The sequence below is a fragment of the Neolamprologus multifasciatus genome, chromosome 7, assembly GCF_963576455.1.
Source record: "Neolamprologus multifasciatus chromosome 7, fNeoMul1.2, whole genome shotgun sequence".
In the NCBI taxonomy this organism is placed as follows: domain Eukaryota; kingdom Metazoa; phylum Chordata; class Actinopteri; order Cichliformes; family Cichlidae; genus Neolamprologus; species Neolamprologus multifasciatus.
In genome coordinates this window covers 42,017,421-42,038,410 of record NC_140445.1, presented here as the reverse complement: position 1 = coordinate 42,038,410, position 20,990 = coordinate 42,017,421, and the positions used below count along the sequence as shown (strand labels likewise).

General features: G+C 45.4%; 1 protein-coding gene across 10 annotated transcripts in view; it reads left to right on the top strand.

Moving 5' to 3' along the window:
- akap13b (A-kinase anchoring protein 13b) overlaps positions 1–20,990 on the top strand; it is a 61,472-nt gene that overhangs the window by 13,969 nt on the left and 26,513 nt on the right. For all 10 annotated transcript variants that reach the window (XM_085166238.1, XM_085166237.1, XM_085166241.1 and 7 more), the window contains 9 exons: positions 1,064–1,107; positions 1,539–1,680; positions 2,286–2,383; positions 4,021–4,198; positions 6,367–6,559; positions 8,378–8,597; positions 9,696–10,230; positions 11,075–13,786; positions 15,024–15,073. In XM_085166238.1, the coding sequence (XP_085022364.1) occupies positions 1,075–1,107; positions 1,539–1,680; positions 2,286–2,383; positions 4,021–4,198; positions 6,367–6,559; positions 8,378–8,597; positions 9,696–10,230; positions 11,075–13,786; positions 15,024–15,073 (4,161 nt within the window). In that variant the 5' untranslated portion in view covers positions 1,064–1,074. The remainder of the gene's footprint in view (positions 1–1,063; positions 1,108–1,538; positions 1,681–2,285; positions 2,384–4,020; positions 4,199–6,366; positions 6,560–8,377; positions 8,598–9,695; positions 10,231–11,074; positions 13,787–15,023; positions 15,074–20,990) is intronic.

Here is a 20,990-nt window from a genome sequence, read left to right as displayed (position 1 = left end):
ATGAAGCACTCTAAAATCTCATAATAAAAACCAAAGACAAAACATTCACAGCTAAGAAGTGTTTTTCTTTTCAAACAGCTAAGATAATACGCTGAAGTAGAAAAATCTTTTCTCCGCACACACAGAAAGAACATATCGCACATGCTCCACTTCCTAGTAATCCACTGCTTATTTAATGTTTGCGTCTGGAAAAACGAACATAACCCTCTTATCAGGTCAGGCTGAGCAAACATCTCACTATTACAGAACATACAGCATGGTTTACTTGAAGGAAAGGACGTGGAAGTGTGTCAGTGTGTGTTAAACTTTGTTTAGATTAGACTAAAATGTAAACCATCACCAGTTTGTCTGTTTGTATCTGGAAGTCTCACAGAATCTTAGTTCGGTCATTCCCAACCACCCATTTTGACTTCCAGGCCGTACTCGGCACAGATGTTTCTGTATACTCTACCGGCCTTGGTCATGGCATTCCATGTATGCCCTGCCCTCCTGGCATCTTGCACCCTGCTGTTACATGCTGGATTGTCTCAATGTCTGCGGTTTTGCCTTCTGGTAGTACAGTCTGATTACCTTCCCTCCCTTTGCTACCGTCTGAATACATTTGTCCAGTCTGAATGACATTCCAATGTTATGATCCTCATGGTGTGGATCAGTGAGTAGATGTCTTGTTCACTGGCATGCAGCATATAGCAACTTTCCTCTGTGTTGCCTTGGTCTTGGCCTCTGAATATAAAAAAACTAAATGCAAGTACCTTTATGTGCTGCGTTGGTTCAGAGTTTCAGTTGGTGCATTCCCTGTAAAAACTGCAGCAGTGTGTAAGAGGGTGGCAAGATGTTACAGTCTTTGCAAATAGTCTTGTTCATCAAGCATGTATGTAATGTGTGGATGATGATGAAAATACAGTTTGTCAGCGAACACATCCTAGCATGTCATTTTCATGAGAAGATAACTGTTTTTCACTTCAGCTGTTTCAGACCTTTCATGTTGCAGATCTGGTATACTTCCTGGTGTATTTCCTCTGGCACTGTGAATGTTACATCTCTGCTTTGCCTCTTCTTCTAGTGTCTGACACCATGAAACTGAATCCACGGGAAGCTCTGCTTTATGTAAGTATCTGTTGTTTTTTATAAGCCATCATAATGAGCTGTAAAGGAGCTAGAATGTCTTATTAAATTTGCCTGCTGTGGCAAATGCACTTTAAACACCAGCTAGCCAGCTGATTAGCAAATATGCTAACACACTTCACTACCAAACATGCTAGGAGTCAGCAGATGGCACAGACCCAGATCTGTCACATGCCATCATTTCTGTTTCGAGTGAGGTTCCTTTTGTGAAGCACAGGGGCCATACCATTTGAAAACATCATCTAGCTTCAGCCATACAGGCGTTTTCCAAACGTATTGGTCTGTTTTTCCATCTATCATCTGTGATAGAGTAGCTGATGTGAGGTAGTGTTTACTTAGCTGACTCTCAGCAATCTGTGAGCATTGCTGCAGTCAATCACCGATGCCATGTTTGTGACACTGTTTTCTGTCAGGGAGACTGTGTGCTGACGGTGCAGCTTGATGAGGACGAAGAGAAGGAAGCAGACTTTTACCTGATTTTCTCTGGGTCTACACAAAGGCACGTGAGCAGCACACTGCGAGTGAGTCATGTCACACTGCAGGCCATGTGTCCAGGTATAACACACACACACACACACACACACACACACACACACACACACACACACACACACACACACACACGTGTACACATGCATGCACAAACTCACACTCGTGCGGTTGGTTGAGTGGATTTTTGAAATACCAGAACAGAGAGTGCAGAAGTTTTGCAGGTGGATGAAAGTATGTGTGTTCACATGACTGGAGCTGCTTCAGAGCCCTCCTGCTTTCATCGTCCACTGAAGCAGTCCTGTGTTGGTTCCACTAATCCAGACTTGAGCTCCGTTAGGTTGGGATCTGGAGCCTGGGACCATCCGTACAGATTCACAGTGTGGACTCCTGTACTCAGTTCTTCATACTTCATGCTTTAGTGAATTTGTTTACTCTTTAATTGTCTTATGGATGAACTGAGGTAGATAACTTGTTGGTGAGTGAGTGATAATTTTGATGGTTTTGTTGATGTGCTGCTGAAACTCCAACATGTTTCCTGCTGACAACTCCATCCATAGATCACACATTAGCACACATCACGTATCAGGTTCTCTGCATGTAGATCACCTGCCAGAAACTGACTCTCTCTGTGTGTGTGTGTGTGTGTGTGTGTGTGTGTGTGTGTGTAGGCCATAATGTGTGTGAACAGGTCTTGGTGACACTGTGTTTGGCTCGCCCTGATGGATCAGTGGACACACACTCGCAGCAGACCTTCTCCTTTATACAGGTAACAGCATTAAAGAGCTCCTTTGGTTCAGCCCTGTCATGATGTCATGTGACTGGTGGGATGGATGGAAATGATGTGAGACTATTGCAGCAAGTGATCACTTCCAATAGAGCACAAGAGTGTTAAAGTTTGGATTGTACGTGCCTGACAACAGAGAGCGGCACACGACTTCATATGTTGAAGAAAGCAGTCAGCACTGTGAGGCAGCAGGCCTGTTTACAATACTGACGTACACATGAGCCAGTTTTATTTCTAATATGATTATTACTTATTAATGACTGCCATCCACAGCCAGAAGTGTACCTGACTGAAACCTCCATCAAGGGACATTATTAACAACTCAGTTCTCAGACTGTGTGCACTGAGACTACTTCAGAGCACCACACAGTGAGCCAGGATATTAGGATGACTGGATCTGATACAGTTCAGAAATGAGAAACAAGGGTTGTTGCTCGTAAGCATCCAAGGGAGAAAGACTTGGGCTAATGCTCTAAAGCAGCCAGGATATAGAATAGAATAGCATAGAATAGAATAGAATTCAACTTTATTGTCATTGCACATGTCACAAGTACAAGGCAACGAAATGCAGTTTGCATCCATCCAGAAAGTACTTTAGCCATAATATAGATATATTACAGAAATGGGTCTGTTATAGGTATGAGTGTACAAAACATGGGTCTATTTATGGGTATGTTACAATGTACATGGTATGAAGGTATGTTATGAATATGCTATAACTATAAGTATGTACAGGCTGTAGTGGGTGTACAAGCTATGAACAGGATATAAATATGAAAACTATACAGAAATATGAACTATGCAAGTTATAAACAGTTGTAGAATTATAATTATCGCATTGTACAGAATGTACAGAGGTTATATAAAGTGCAAGTGGTTGTGAGTGTTGGTTCAGTCCATGTTATTATTGTGTGTTTGAGGGTACAGTTGGCCATTTGTTTGTTTTTGTCCATTGTGTGTGTGTAGGTGGTTGTGGGTGTGTGTTCAGTCCATGAGTTTAATGTGGGTCAGATGTCAGGAGGCTATGCTAGTAAACCTGTACCCTATTGGCTGGTGTAAAAACAAATATACTTTGTTTCTCAAGCAAGATAAAACCTAGTACAAATTCAGTTTCAGGGATCTCATGGTTAAGGATTTCTTAAAATATATATATATTATAAAATAATATAGGTACCACAGTTTGAGAGCATGGGGCACCTTTGTGACATGTGTGTGATGAGTGTGTGCTGCAGGTCATGTTTGCAGTTTCCACAATGAAGGGTGATGTTTTTTTGTTCATCGTGTTTAAGAATGATGATTAGGCAGCAGAAAGCTGTGTGACACACTTCAAAGCATCCCTGTGAGGAAACAGGCAGATGTGAGCAGATGTACTTGAGTTGACAGTTGACAGGTTTGATAGGTTTGACAAAGATACACAGATTCAGATACACTGTAGGAGTGTATCTGAATGATGACTGCAGTGTGTGGTGTGCAGCACACAGAAGCATTCCTACTGAACCGGGAGCAGGTGAGTGAGAAGAGACAGAGGGGTCCTGAAGCTGCTGGTATTTAGAAGGAAACTCAGAAATTGAGAGTTTTGAAGAAGTGCTCAGAGCAGTGTGCCTCTGTTTGTGTGGTAGAGTCCAGAGGAAGCTGAGAGCCTGGCCCTGAAGCATGTCAGCCAGCTTCACCGCAGGACTGCACCACAAGCACCCTGCAGCACACACACAGATGTGCAGAAGGGAACGGTCACAGTGACGGACACGAACAGACCCGACACACGGATGGATGTCGCCTCATTTTGGAGCAGCTGCCCTGGTGAGTGAGCATGATTTCTGTGCAAACTACTGCAGTGAGAGTCAGCCTCACCTGGAAGAGGTTGAGAACAGACAGGTACAGGCGGCCCCTGCAGGGTCAGTCTTCTTCCTGTTAGCTTCAGTTCTCAGACTGTGACGGATTTTTCCAGCTCAGATGGCATTTGCTATGTCGAACATTCATATTGTGTAGTTTTAAAGGTTTGCTATTTAATTTCTTTGTATTCACCAAGGTGCCGAGCCAGAAGCCACAACACAGTGTCCCAGCTTCGGAACGTTTAGCAAGATATTATGAAGGTTTATCTGGTTCCACCTGCAGACATGCACTACACACGTTTGATTAGCAGCCATGCCGGTCTGAGGAAGCTGAACCTTGTGATCCTCATACATCTTTTAGCACAGGGGCTTTATCTCAGTATGCACCAACATAGCACTTAACCAAAGAAGACCAGGTGTCCCACCCACAAGTTACTTCCTCTCCATGGGGAGCCCATGTGCTTCCAGATTATAAGGGGTATGTAATCCCTGCAGCATAATCTTTGTCTGCCTGTGCTCTCCTCCCAGCTGGACATGTCCAGAATGTCTCCCTGTGGTGGTGTGCAGGTGCCATTGTGGTCGGTGGCTCACACCCAGTGCTGTGCAACTTCACAGACGCCACTGTAAAGTCCTGCACCCACAGCTCATTGGTAACCTATGAAGAAGATATGGACATAGAGTAGCCGCAGCCATGGGTTTGTGAAGTTACCTTTTTAAAAACTTGAGCTGGTATCATCTTGATTTTGTGGCCAGAAGTCTCCATACTGCAATGGGAGGAGGGAGATTTTAATGAGCTGCATCCATGGGCTGTATGAATGCATCACAGATAACTGCTAACATCCACCAAAACTGAAGCACAGCCTTTTCATATGGTCTGTTAGCACAATTAACTGCACTTGAAACTATATTATTTAATAGATAATTGCATTAAAATAATCCAAATACCAGCAGCACACACACTGTCCAGAGGGACTCAGGGACTGCAGTGAAGGCCTAGTTGGAGGCCACTTGGATAATAAAGCTAAACTTTTAGACTTGTTTCTATAAAAGGTCACAAGAGCAGGCTGAAGAGAATGCAAACAGAGGTTTGAGTCGTGTTCAGTCAGTCTGCGTGTCACTCTGCCAGAAGGAAAAGTCTCTGTTTATAACAGTAAACACAAGCAGAGCTAGCAGGTTTTTCTGTGTTACAGCACCAGCAGTGGTCCTCAAACGTCACACACAGCTCACTAAGGACTCATCCAACTCACTTCATGACAGTCGTGCAGAGTGTGCACAATGAATGCCACCTGTGTGCTCCAAGCTTGTTACACTTGATGAATGTGCGTGAATTATCTTGGATGCATGGATCAGGTTTTCCTACCGAAATACTTCAACTTTGCCATTAACAGTGAGATTTCTCTAACGTCAGATGGTTCGTTGGATGATTTTGTAGCTTTAATAATGAAAGTTTGAATGAATGGAGACAAAAGCACCCTTGTTCTCCTTGTTTACACTGAACGTCACTGTTGAGCGGAGCGCCGTGTCCTGCTGTGACTTCCAGTCAGCACCAAATTGCTGTTATAATCTTCACTACGGTCTAAGTCAGCATTGGTTTAGTGTTTGTACTTTTCTGCCCACTGAAGCTTTAAACATTTCATGAAGCCTTTTAGGTCCACTAAATATGAGGCAAGTCTGTTTTTGCTGCTGTTTGGCAGCCCCCCTGATGCTCTAAGCACTGCTACATGACCCACATACATTTCCTTTTCACTATTTCTGCTTGTTGTTTTCAGACATTTCATCACAGTTAGTGGTAAATGGGCCGGCTCTTATATGGTGCATTTCTATCAGAGCACTCAAAGCGTTTTATACAAAATGCCTCATTCACCCAAGCACATTTTTCTATATGAGTGCTTTCTAACATTCACACATGTTCATTGAACAACTTTAGGTTGTTAGTATGTTGCCCAACTTTGGCACGCAGGCTGATAGTTGGGACGCAGATTGGAGACGCAAACCACCAACCTTCCAATTAGCAGATGACGTGCTCTAACTTCTGAGCTACAGCCACCCTTACTCTATTCTTCTCTGTCCACCAGGAGGTGTTCTGTTTTCAGTTGAATCCAACCATCACATTTTCTCTCGTTTCTTCTTCTCCAGCTGTGTGTGAGCACCAGCAGCCCTCCAGCCTGCTGCAGCTCGCAGCCAGTCATGGTCTGAAGACGGCACCAGCATTCCTCCTGCAGCAGCCCGCAGGGAAGGAGGCATTGCGAAGGACGAACACTCAGGGTTCAGCTCCAGCATGTCTTGCAAAGAGCAGAGGGAAGCAGCCACTTCTGGAGCTCTTCACACAGTGAGTACTGCTCATTAACGGGTACTAACTGAGGTTAAAGCTCCGGGGAGTTCATCAAGAAGCTTGGGAACTGAAACACAATGACAATGTTCTGCACTCTTCTGTACACACTCCGGCACACAACAGGGGTCCAGTTGGCTGCCCCTCCCTGAGGGGTTCTTCCTGTTAAAAGTGAGTTTTTCCTTCCCACTGCTGCCAAATGCTTGCTCAAATGGGGTTTTTTGATTGTTGGGGTTTCTCTGTGGGTCTTTACAATACAGAGCATGTTGAGGTAACTGCTGCTGTGAATAAAACTGAATAGAAATAGAACTGTCTTCAGTAAATCTGGTTTGCATTCAGTGCCAGAGAAATATGGAGATTATTCTTATTTTTATTAGTATTTTTAAAGGCATGACAACGTTGGTGGCCACCATTGGGAGCTGGAAGGCACCAGGACAGTGTGTGTTTTGTCCTGTGTTGTGATCGGTCAGTGTGTTCATCACTGCTGCCCTCAGTCTTCAGTGTGGCCACTAATCCTATTGTCCTGTTGAGCTCCACTAACAAGCTCCTAATATATTAAAAGGGATCCAGTGAATATGTGCAGCACCACAGATGTTAGCTAGAGATGATGTTAGTGTTTTAGCTCATGCTTTGGATGAAGTGTTGGGTCCCTTTTCAAAGCCTCAGCAGCTTTACTGAATGGGTGGTGCAAAGACTGTAGCAGCTGAGGACACAGTTGGGTGCTGTGTGTTTGCTGCTGTGTGCCCAGGCCTCTCACAGCTCTGTCACCGATGAGGACGAGACAGTGCAGCTGGATGTCTGCAGGTGAACTGAAGCGTTGCATTAAATGACTGTTCGGAGGAAACAAACCCCACCTAAAACTGTGCCGTTGCTCCACCTTACTGTTTTTCATTTTCAAAACATCTGTTTTCCAGGCCACAGTTACCACAGTGTATGCACGAGTGCCATTGTGGCTGTGAGGCAGTAAGCCGTGGTGACAATGATGTGTTCATAGCTGTGTTCAAACACACAGAGTACCCAGAACTTTTATCCCCCAGCACATTCATCAGAGAGCAGGGCGTCATTTTTGCACAGAACAGCAGAACTAAATACATATATACTAGCCCAGTAGGTGGCAGTATTGCAGATGAGTGTACAACAACAATAGCAGCATATAAAACAGACAGACACCTGCAGCAGGCGTCAGAGAGCAGGGGATTGTGATTTCCTGCTGATGGGGTCAGAAAGTCAGTGCTAGGAAAGAAACGAGCAGTAGATGCAAGACCCCGCTCTCCCAAACACAAACACACACATACATGATATCAACATGTTTGGGCCCCTGTTAGAGAGTTAGAGATCAGATCCTGTCCCAGCAGCAACGTTCCAAGTTCCTGGAAAATGTTTGTGTTTGAATCAGAGGGAGGGAACTGGCAGAGTTCACAGAAACATGAGGCATTTATTTTGTCCCTGAGAAGAGCACAACACATCGAAGTGTGTGTGTGTGTGTGTGTCTGTGTGTGTGTATCAGTAGCTTTGAGTTCTGTGATGTGATCTGGCTGCATGGTTAGGGCTCCTCCTCTTTAGGGAGGGCATGGATGAGTTGTGTGTCTCAGAGACAGGAGGTGAAGTGTGTCTTTATTTGAGCTCTTGCACAGTTTCCTGATTCAGCTCCTCCCTCATTGTGACTTTACTTTCTGTTCTAATCATTCCTGTGAGCAGGTAGGAGCCCTGGGGTTGTATTTCTCTGTGTTTCCTGTTATCCTGGTATCTGGATCTGTGCACGTGCGCTACAGAGAGGAAACCAAGAAAACTCTTTTTTTGTTGTTGTTGTCATTGCAGCTATGCAACGCTCCCAGATGTTCAAGCGGAAGCTGAGGAGACACTGCAGGTTTACCCCAAAGGTCAAGTGTTTCAGTACCATGCCAGTGTAGGTACCTACACCCTAACCTTCCTCCTGCAGAGGGAGGGGGACACAGGGACAGACAGCAGGGGGCGCTGCTGTTTACCGGAGGAAGTGATGGAGCTGAGGAGGCTGATGGAGGGTCACAAATCCACCATGGTGAGTAGATAACATCAACAGCCACAGTGTGCAGAAAGACTGCTGCTGTTTTTTCACCATTACAGTGCAGCACGTCTGCTCCTCCTCTTCATCCTCCGCTGTCGCAGCTCTTTCATGTTCCTGGCTGCTGATGGAATTTGGCTTGTTTCTTTGCTACTTTGTAGCTGCATGAGGCTTTCATTCATTATTGTATTTAGATTCTAATTGTCATAGCTGTGTGTGTGTGTGTGTGTGTGTGTGTGTGTGTGTGTGTGTGTGAGTAGCGATGCTATTAAGCAGTGTCTGTAATATGACAATGGGATAATGAGGTCAAAGGGAAACTCCCAGGGCTCAACGTGCTCACACATGCATCATTTCCAGGATACAGAGTGAGCTTGCATAAATATGGGCTTTGCTGCTAATACAGAGCCAGCCGTCCTAGACAGGTGACCAGCAGAGGAGCATTAAACTGTTTATACTGCACAGGTGTGGCATATGTGGCATGCGTCATGATTTCCATGAAGTGATAACATCCACCCAGTGGAAAACCTTACAGGAAAGCTTGAAGTAACAGAGTACTTTGTCTCAGCCAGCAGGTGTCACAGTCAGACCAGAAGAGTGAGAAGCTGGACTGTGACCTGCTGTTTCCTGCAGGTCTGTGAGCCAGAGGAGTGAAGGCCAAATGAAATTAAAATTCCCATAAGTGTCTCCTTTCTTCTTCAGGCTTTAAACCTACTTTATGCAGCTCACCTGACAGTTCATGGCTGGCCTCAACATGCGAGTGGATAGCCAAGATAGCTTGTTTGCAGTGTAGGGATCAGTTCCACATACAGTGGGTTGCTGTGGTAGGCATGCGAAGCCTTTGTTTCCTTAATGAGTGGGTGAGCTGTATGACTATCAGCAGTTGTAGGCACTGATGGCTGTGACAGATCATCTCTTTTGTACGTCACTCTTTTGTTAGTTTTGAGATTAGCTTCGATCACCCTTTCGGGTAACATCCATCCATCTGCTAATGTTGTCTTTCACGCATACTGAACAAACGATGTGCTAAACTGCTTCGTGGGTCATTTCTGCATGTTTCCATATATGATTCATTTGTATTTCTTTTCCTTTTTTCAGAGTTCAGGCTTCCAGTCGCTGGAGGAGAGAACACAAGGGGACGACTCGGCTGCTGTCAGTCAAACATCCTGTACCAGTGGAGGTCTTTGTCAAAGAGAGGAAAAAGGGTGGGAACACCAGGGCACAGCAGCTGCCCGCACTGGGAGGAACAAGAAAAACAAAAAGAGAACCGCCAAAGTCACAAGACCTGCAGCAGAGTCTTCAGGAAACCAGAGCCGAGAAAGTGCACGGAGGCCCTGCACAGCAACAGGAAGTGGAACTCTCTCACCAAGACAACGAGCAGTGGCGACTGTGACTAATGTCGGAGGAACACAAGAAACTCCATCACCCATAAGGCCAGTATTGGGACCAGGTGTTGAAAGGAAGTGTGCTGGCAGGAAGGTTGTTGCCTTGCCTACGGCCAGTGTCGTAGATAAACAGGAAGGCCAGAAACAGGAAGTGGAGCTGCCGATGCGTAAGCTGGTGTCAAAGACAGGAAGAGACACACAAAGTGTCAGCGCAGAAATCACAGTGGAATCAGCTGCAGATGGGACAGGTACGTCCTGTAACTGAATACACAACTTTATTGTGCTGTGCGTCGTCTGAGGTGTAGGCAATAACTAAACGCTCTTAAAAAACAAGTGCAGGCTGTGCAGAGAGAAGAAGAAAAGGAAGGATGAGCTTGTGAGTTTCTGGCTGTTCAGTTACTTAAAGACTCAAAGAGTAACAAACGAGACATCTGTGCAAACTGCTGTTTGATGAAAACGTGCAAACACAGTATCTGAGCTTTTTCATGTTTATGAGTTTTTTCCTGAGGTGTGTGTGTTTGGTCCTGTTTCCTCTGCAAACAGCTTGCTCAGATAGAGACATGATGAGCAGTAAGATCCAAACTCCACAGAGCTGAAGGAGCCCGGTGGTTGTTTGTTAGCTCACATTAAAGATGAGTTCTTTAAGGCGTTGTTGTTGTGTAGGGATTGTGTCATCATCACTAAAGAAAAAACCTGCTGCAGTCTGAGATACATGAAGGAAGGAAAATGAGGTTCAGCAGGTCAGTCAGAAATCCATCCCAGCTCATCATCAGTCTGCTCGCCTCTGTCTGAAGTTGCGGTTTATCACAGCGTTGCAGGTAGTCTGTGTCAGGCCTGTTCTCACTGCCGCAGATGCAGTGTGTCTGTTTTAGGCGGGGTTCAACAAACTATTAACCGCTCCATCTGACATCACAGACCTGAGCTGGCAGGTCAGGGACTGTTTCATGTGTTCGGCATGCAGCTGTGGTGTGTAATGTCTGGGCTGGGTGTGTGATCCAGATCAGAGTAATCCATTTGATGAGTAAGAGTTAAGAGTTAAGCTGTGATAGACCTGTTTGTTCTGCAGTCCCTAATCTGCTTGTCTCCTTTCAGTGGCCATGGGTCAGGAGCAGTCCCAGGACAGTCAGACAGAGCAAGAGGAGCCATGCCCAGTCGGCACTATGGAGAAAAGTCCTTCATCTGACACGGGAGCCAGCCCCGAGTGCACACATGCTGAAAGGAAAGGCAGGAGAGTGCTATGGCGGGATGGAGGCTGGACCGGAAGCATAATGGGACCAGAAGCAGCAGGAAAAACCATCTGGTATGAGGAAGAAAACTTCGGACAAGTTTCCAGTGAAGATTCCAGGAGAACAGAAGTGAACTCGCAGTCAGTCTGGTACGACAGTGGCACCACGGGTGAGAGAATCCCCGGACAGCAGGAGCAAGGAGTGACACAGAAGAGAAACTGCGATACGAGCTCACCTCAAGCTTTAGGTCTTAGTTCTCCACAGCTGTTAGAGCAGGCTCTGTCTGCAGCTCCTAGTCAGTCACATGCTGCTGGAAACCTGCCAGCGCTGTCACATGGGCCACACGCACAAAGACGGGAAGTGCAGCGAGAGGAGGAAGTTAGGTCAGACTGGGAGAAGGCAGGAGTGGAAGGAGACAGAGAAGAGGCCAGTAACAGAGAGACGAGTTTCAGCAGAAGGATTTGTGAAACAGCAGGCGCTGAAGAGGGAGGACAAAAACTAGCAACGAGCAAAAAACGCAGGAGAAAGAAGAGGGGGAAGAGAGGAGGTGGAGAAGCCAAACTTAGCTCCTGCTCTAGTACAGAATCTCAGGGTCACACAGAGATTCAGTCAGAAAGCCAAGAAGCAACAGACCCCGGCATCCAGTCACAGACGCAGACTGGGAGGACAGACGATTGCTGCCTCCCTGATTCTGAGCCGGCCCGGAAGCAGGAAGCTGATGATGATGCCATGCACCTACCCGGCCACACGGAGATCCAGGCCTGCAGCGCTCATGGAGCTGGCGGTGATGTTACAAGCTCAGTCTCTGGTTTCATGGCTGAAGAGCTCAGTCACACTGAGCATCTGACAGCACACTCCACTCCAGTTACAGCTTCACACACAGAAAGAAGAAAGGACTCATCGGAGGATGAGACCGTGAGCTCAGAATTCGGTGAAGCAGATGTCAGTACGGTGGACATAAAGATAAATACAAGTGTGCAGCTGGAGGCAACACAAGGACGTGACCCTAGAGAGCTGGAATCACAGATGCCTGCCATTCCTGTCCAGCCAGCACCAGATAATGCTGATCTTAAGGCTCTGCCACCAAACGATGATCTGACCGTTACTTGTACGGCCACAGAGTCTGGGATCCAGATCGAGTTAGAAAACTCCAAGTATCCAAAGGAATTGGTTAAACAGTCAGAGGATACAGAGCTCAGGGAGGAAAAGCCAGCAGGACTTGTTGAATCTGTGCGTCCTACAGAAGCTGCTTTTGTACCAGCTGACGATAGAGCGGATGTTGCTCCCCTTCACATTCAGGAAGGAAGCACTGAGAGCACTGCAAGGGAATATTTAAAGCATTGTTTGGCCCCTGAGATGCTGAGAGGTCAGCAGCACACGGAGAAAATGAGACATGACATGTGGGTGGGTGTAGAGGGAGGACTTGAGGAAAGAAGCCAGAGTGGCGACGAGGACAGTGCCACAGAGGCGTGCTCCATGGAGCGAGGGCGAGCGGTGAAGCAGAACTATGATGAAGATGTGGTTGCTGCTGCAGTAGCTGTTGTAGCAGTAGCAATAGCATCAGCAGTGGTTAGCATAGAAGTTAGCCAACATTTATTAGACAATATGTCAGAGAGTCAAGTGTGTGCTGGCAAAGAAGCAGGAACCAGTCCATCATTAGCTAAGGGGAGCAGTGCAGTCGGCCTCAGCACGACTCAGTGCTCACAGCTGGCTCCACAGCTGATCGCCAGAGCTGACACAGAAAACCAGCCTGCAGCACACTCTCACCTCACTAACCACATCACGTCTATAGGACAAGTGTGTGTTCACACAGCAGAGGAAGCGCCTTCTGCAGAGATATCTTGTATAACTAACACAGACGATCAGGCTAACAGTGACCTGCCTTCATCTGCTGAAGCTCTTCAGTTACCAAAACAGCCCAAAGAGGAAATTCAAAAAGAAAGTCTGCACAGCAAAGTCTTTACATACTCACCACCTAAAGAAGAAGATAACAGACCTTTGCCAGAGGTGATGACAGCTAAGGCAGACGGAGAGTGCCAGTCCCACTGTCAGAATCCACTGCTCACAGAGCACAGAGAGCCCAAAGATCAGGCTGCCTGTCCCGAAGAGGGAGATGGACAGCAGCACTTTCAAACAAGAGAGATCCCCGATCAAGACGGCGGTCACTCTGTGGAGTGCAGAGATGCTGAGTGGCACGATAGATCAGAAGATAGTGAGTGCTGTGCAGACCTGTCAGCCTCACACTCTCACACTCCAGGAAAGGAGAGCCAGCCACAGCTGGTTATAATGCCACATGAGAGTGGTTCAGCACTTCCTGTTACCCCCAGTAACCCAGCTTCCCTAGCTAGTCCTACTCCACAGGAAACTACTGCTCCTGTGGAATCAGCTGAACTTCTGTCATCAGCAAATGGCAATAGTCTTACTGCAAGCCATCCTGAAGCTGACGGTGGCGCAAACCAAAGAGAAGCTCATGACTGTGTCCGTGTGAACCCTGAGGATGGTGTATTTGAAGGGCTGGATACAGTGGAGAAAGGAGGAGAAGTGGAGAAGCTCACAGTGGAGGACACATCCCACACAGGTAACTCCATCTACCCCCCCCCCCCCACACACACACACACATCTTTGTTCATGTCTCTTATTGTCACTTTGATCTCTTTTATTTCCTGTCCTCGTCAGCTTCCTGTGCACCATCATTCATCCTCCTCTCCCCCACAAACCTCTTCCTTTCCTTCAACAAAATCATCATAGCAAATATATCTTATTCCACATTCATTAGACTGACATAAATGTTCTTTAAAATTCTTTTTAACCTTTGTGTGTGTGTCTATGGTCTAGTTACTCTTTGAAAAGATAAGTTAGTGTTGGAAAGAGCTGTCACATGAGCAGTCATAGTGTTGAATACTTGATTGAGACGGTGAAAGTCTTCCATAGTTCTCTCCTGGTCTGATGAAGGAGTGACTGAAACGTATCAGTTACGACATTCCTCCATTCTTAATGAGACTGAGTGGAAGCAGGCCAAAAAAGGTGTGTGTGTGTGTGTGTTGTGATGGTGGTGGTGTTGGTAAGCATTAGCTTTTCTTGGTTTCGGGGGCACTGTTTATATTTTGCACTGTATCCAGGAAACGTGATGATGTAATCAACATCATAACATCATAACAGTTAAATGTAAAACTAGAGGTAGATGGAAATATGGTTGTGGTATGAGTTCTGTTCCCGTGTGTGTGTGTGTGTGTGTGTGTGTGTGTGTGTGTGTGTGTGTGTGTGTGTGTGTGTGTGTGTGTGTGTGTGTCCAATCCAGATTCTGATCCATTGAGCAAAGGCCTTGAAGGACAGCGGGACATTAAACGAGTATTATACTATTCAACACTAAGTTAATACAAGCACTCACACTTTAAAAACATACCTGACCAGTGCTGAGGCCCAGCTAGCATTAGCACCAGAGCTAGCTGAAAGAGGCCCAGGCTAATAATTCTGCCCTGCTAAGACAGAGAAAACCTAGCCTTTACGTGTGCCTAACACTGCAGTTTTGTTCCTTACATACAAAACACACACCATGATCACTTTTCAGTGAAGTGTTTGCTCTTCCTGAAACAATGACATCACTTCCTTGTTTTCAGAGGCTTTGGAGTTAATGTGTGTGCAATGACTGGCCTGTTTGATCCTACCACCTCCTGTTGTTGTTCTCATCACTGATTCACCACCCTCTAAATATAGCTGTGCTCTGTGTATTGTGGATGATATTGTAGCTGGCTGATGCGTTTTTCAAAGCTAGTGAGTGTCCACGCTAACCTGATGGTGTTTTCTGTCGTGTGCAGGAGCAGCAGAGCAGGAGCAGAGAGGCTGGGACAGCGCACACACTCTGCAGGTGAGCTGCTGTTCAGTGGAGTGACTGTTTCATGATGTCACAGGCAAGTCTGTCCTATTGTCTGACCTGCATACACTGAACCTGTCAACGTTTTGCGAAGCAGCTGGCTAGATGTGATGTGATCATTGCAGGCTCTTGCAGGAGTGAAGTACTGAGACTTTCTGGAGAGTAAGTTAAGGCTCCACCCCCTTAAAACCCTGTTATTTGACAGAGCGGACAAGGGAGCACAGAGACCGAGCAGCTAAGACAAATACACCAGCTCAGTGCCACACTCAGGTCCCACAAGCCCACCTCCTCTCTCCTTCCTGCAGTGCATATGAACATTAGTTTTGCTGTCTGTGGTTTTGGGGTTAGATCAGAGCGGGTCAGGCCACGGTCACCTTTGACACCATATAAATCCTTCTCTAATGACTCCTGATGACGCACTGTTTGGTATCATAGAGCTGCAGGTCACAGTGGGAGGCATGGGAACCTTGAGACCTTGCCCTGGGGTGTAATGTCAGAGTCAGGGAGGGACGGAAGAGGGAGGTACAGTACACAGAGCGGTATAGGAGACCCTGCTTTATTCGCTTTCATGTAAAACTTTGCTACCTTGTTGAGAAGATGAGCAGGTCGAGTTTTGAGTCTTAGAGAAACTGCTGGATTTCCATGTGTTTGATTCAGATGTTTGCCACTTTTATTTATTTTCCATAAAAGTGATCATAGGACTTTGAAATCACTTATTGAATCATGTTTGTGCAACTTTCTAAAGGATCCTGGGTTCCACTGTGTCCACATTTAAGTTAGTTTTTGTTTGGGATCAGGTAGCAGGTTTGCTAACCTCTGTTAACAGATCTGTTAATGCATTTAGGCCAGAGCTGATACAGTCTCACATCTTACACGTACGGCTCGGTGACAAATTAAAGGAAAATCCTGACCCTCTCAACCCTGTAGTGAAGTGACCATCTTTATCACCTTTATTCCACGAGGAAGCTTTTCTGTGGTGATGGGAGTGTTCTCTGCATCCAGAGGACATGAACTTCACTGTCTCGGGTTGATCTTGAAGCTATTCCTGCAACAAGTCTTCCTGTCTTCCTCGTATCGTCCCCAGCTGTCGCAGCTTATGGCCGCCCCCTCCCTGAGTCTGGTTTTCCTGGAGGTTTCTTCTGTTAAAAGGGAGTTTTTCCTTCCCACTATCACCAAAGCACTTGCTCATAGTGGGTTGTCTGATTGTTGGGGTTTCTCTGTATTATTGTAGGGTCTATACCTAACAGTATAAAGCACCTGGAGGTGGCTGCTGTTGTGATTTGGCGTTATATAAATAAAACTGAATTCAATTGAAAATTGAACCCTGTGTTCTCTTTGTGTGCTCTCTGATGCAGTGTGTGTGTCTGTAGGAACTCACTCATTTTCGGGTATTCTTTGTTGCCCCCGTGTGGTTTCAGTAGGTATAAAAAGTTCCAGATGTGACCGTCTCCCACTCTGTCAGAGCTGGGTGGTGTTCGGCTGTTACCGTGGTTACCGCTGTGTTTGTGTGCTGCTGATTGGTCACAGGTGGTGCTGATTTCTTGCACTTACTGACTATAAGTTAGCTCTGTGTTGTTGAGAGAGTTCTTTAATTTATTAAAAATGACTTTCATCATCTTATCAGCAACACATGCACACACACACGCATACACACACATATGCACACACACAAACATGTGTTGTTTTTCAACCAACTTATTCATTATACTGCACATTTTTTTGCCCAAGATGTACCCAAAGCATTGTGGGAACTGTAGTGTAAAAAAGCAAATACTGAAAATATGAGGCATGCCAGAAATGAATTTGATTTTTTTATTTTTGTAACTTCAGCACGAGAACTGTGTGCTGGTGCAGTGTTGACTGAGCACTCTGATGTCAGGCCTGTTTGTGTGCTCTGTGTGTACATATGTGGGTGTGTGTCACAGGTCTGCATGTGGGTTAACTGTGATTGAAAATGTCCAGTACGAGTGAATGGTTGTGTGTCTCTTTGTGTTAGCCTTGTAACATATTGGCGGCCTGTCCCTGGTGTACTCCTCCTCTCATCCGTTTACAGTGGCATTGACTGCAGGTGTCTGTTTTCCATGTTTACGTCACCCTGATGTGGCAGTGATTGTGCATGTGGGTGCAACAGCACATATGACATTATCACACCATCACAGTCACTCAGCACAGGGCATAGTCACTATTTATCCACTTCTGCTGCTCTTATTTGGCTCCTTTGATGGAGGGAGTGGACAGAGAGAGAGGGAAGAAGGCAGTGAAGGAAAAAGGAAGCGGGTGGATAAGAGGGATGGAGAGGGGGCTGGTGTTATAAACAGATGTGTGCAGGAAGTCTCCTCGTCAGAGCTCGCAGGCTGTAGAGGATTACTCTGAGTAGGAGCACACTGATCTGCATTAGCTGTTCTTTCACTGTTTGTTTAAGTGGATTTGGTTTGGATTCCCTCTTCTCATGTTGCTAATTGGATATACTAACTGTTTTCTTGTTTTGTGAAGTTTTCTCGTTTCACCTCAAGTAAATCAGCTGCCTGTAACTGCACAAAGTTCCAGTTGGACCCTTTTCCTTCGTACTCCTCCCTCGGCTGTTTCCATCATTGCTGCTGTGACAGATTTGCAGTCGGGACAGACAGTGGAGAGCGGGGCGATAGCTGAGCTTTTGCCTGCAGTATGTTTCGCTGTCAGCATGTGTGTGAGACCTGGATTGTTAGCAGCTGAGGGTGAAACTGGCAGCATGTATGAGAGGCACAGGCGAAGGTACAGCTTCTGTGCCAAAGGAGAGCCCACTGTGGATGTGCTGTTGATTAAGGTAGGAAAAAAAGCTGGTGATTTGATGGCTGAGAGTCCTGCAGTCACTCATGTCTTAGCTGGCCTTCATATATGTACTTTAGATACAGTGCTGTGCAAAAGTCTTGAGCCACGCCTCATTTCTTTATATTTTGTTAGGAAATCTGTGCGGTGATTTATAAATATGAGCGAACGTCCATGTAAATATATGCATGTTCCGGGGTCCGGGGGAGGCCAGTCCATGACTGATGGTGTTCCACTGTGTGTAAAAACAGAGTTTGTACACTTCTAATGAGCTTCAGACTCAGTATTTGGTACCTTTGATCTTCAGCACAGTTTGAAGTCTCTGAGGCAGATTTCTGTCATTTCTGTAACATTTTCAGGACGTTCTTCAAGCTTCATGAAGACATTCAAAGCTCTTCTTTGTTTTGTTCTGTTAAGACCTCACTGCTTCAATCATGTTGATGCCCGGGATCCGGGGGAGGCCAGTCCATAACTGATGGTGTTCCACCTTGTGTTTTTCTTTCCAGGAATGCTTTTACTATATTTGCAGTGTGTTTGGGGTCATTGTTGTATTTACATCATAAAATGAAGCTGCTGCCAGTCAGATTCTTAACAAATGTTTTCACACGGTGGATCAAAATCTATTGGTACTTTTCTGCATTCATAATTCTATCGATTTTGACAAGATGTCAAACACCACTGGCTGAAATGCAGCCCAAACCATGACAGAGCCTCCACCATGTTTTACTGCAGACACTCAGTGTTGGACCCTCTGTCCTGCTCTCCTCTGTAGATACACTCAGGGAAATAATTCTGTAATCTCCTGCTGAATTTGTAAGTTTGCTCACTTACAAAAAAATGAACACTCCCCCTTTTTTTTACTTCCCCTTTATGGCAGTCATTTTAATGGAGAGAACAGAATATGAACAAAAAATCCAGAAAAAACATTACATAAAAGTTATAATCTGATTTGCATGTCACTGAATGAAATATTGAAGTATTTGATCCCCTACAGCAAGCAAGAATTGTGGCTCCCACAGATGTGGCACACACATGACAATCAGTGAGTTACAGATACTCCTGATCTAAACTCTCAGTGTGCATGAAGGACACCTGTCCACAGAATCACTTTCTTCCATTCTAACTCACACTAAAAAAATCAAATTTGGGTTGATCACTCCATCAGACCTGTTGCCACTGATTTTCAGTTCCGTTCTTGTGTAATGTAGGGTACCTCAGCCTTTTCTTCCTGTTTCCCTTCATTAAAAATGGCTTCTTGATAGCCGCCCCTAGGGCTGGGCCATATCATACCGTTCACGGTAATACCGGTATAATGTTGGGCAACGATAAGAAAATGAAATATCGCGATAGAATATGGGTAAAACGCGCATGCGCAGTGCCATTGTTTTTTATACGCACATGGCGGAAAAAGCATGGCGGCGGCGGAGATTGAGAAGGGCAAAAGCGGATCGTTAAATGAACCAGAACTGGTTTGTAAAAATGCTGCAACTTCAGTGGTGTGGCACTGGTTTAGCTTTCGTCCGTCAGATACACAACAAAGTACTATTTTTGGTAGAGCATGCTAGCGGGCCGTCGTTATTACCGCGTTTTTTGGAAAATACGACACTTAAAATCAATCATTTGATTTTTCTGAAAATCGACAGTGCCCCTTATAATCCCGTGTGCCTTATGTATGAATTCTGGTTGTGTTTACTGACCTCGAAACGATTTTATGTACACGGCGCTCGAAAATCTGTCAAATGTACGACTTTGCTAAGCTACGAAGCCGCACCGCTTGATGGATTGTCGTAGGATTGTGGCTATCGTAGGCAGGAGCCTCGCGGAGTGATACGTACTGTGCTTCAACATAATATTACCGTATTGTGTGTGTATAACCTGTTTTTAAGTTTTGTGGATATTATACATGGTTATGCTGAGGATATGTCGGCCAGTTTCCACTGGAAATGTCTTTTGGTTAAACTGTCAGCAAGGAATTTGCACTGTTACATTTTTATATAACTTTAATGCACATAATAAACAGCTGCTTGTTTAAGTGAAAATACATTGATTTATTTTTTTTTTTGCACGAATAAAGTTGTGGAGTTGTAAATTATTTTGTCTAGTGTCGATTATATCGTCAGTTATATCGTTATCGCAAATTTTCAAATGTATATCGTGATAAATATTTTTGGTCATATCGCCCTGCTCTAGCCGCCCCTCCACTGAGAACATTTCTGATCATCAGAAATGTTCTGTGCAAATGACTTAAAGTCATGACATGACTTTCAGATACTGTTCATCTGCTGTAGAAAGTCTTAGACCTGCCAGTTATTTTGAGGGAGAGGGATGTTGTTGATACAGGATTCTAGCTGCTCAGCTGTCCTGGCTTCTTCTTCTTTGTCTCTTCTTTCTTTTCATGATCCTCCAGATGTTCTCAGTTGGTGAGGGTCACAAAAATAATGCCATAGCAGGCCAGGTCGGCCATGCTTTAACAGATGCCATACATGGGTTAGCATTGTTATGCAAAATATGGAGGGTCGTCTAAAAAAGGTGTCATTTGGATGGACCATCTGTTGGTTTAGAACATGTCTATACCTTTCAGCATTGATGGAGCCTTTCCAGATGTGCCAGCTGCTAATTCCTTTGGTCTTTAGTCAGGAGGATATGGTGCCCATGTTTTCCAAAAACAATCTGGAAGGGTCTGACCTCAGAACAGTTTCCTACTTTGCTTCAGTCCATTTTAAATGAGCTGTGGTCCAGAGAAGAAGGCAGGGTGTGTGCATCATGTTCACTGGCATCTTCTTTGCAAACACACACATATACAAAGATTTGTGTACATATCACTATGATCAGTGTTTTGGTGAAAGTGTGGAATTGTCACACCCACAGCCTTTATGCTGTCACAGAGAGTAACACAAAGTATGGTTTGCATTACAGTTTCTCTGTTTTTACTCCTATTCACACAATTTTCAGAGCAATAGAACTCCAACTTCCATCATACTTTGGTGATGCAGAAATGAAATCCTGCTGCCGGGGGCTGGTTTGGCTTGCTTCTTACATATTAGCTCTTCCCAGCAGAGATGAGAGAGCAGAGCAGGCTTTGTGACAGCCCCCAGCATTAGATGAC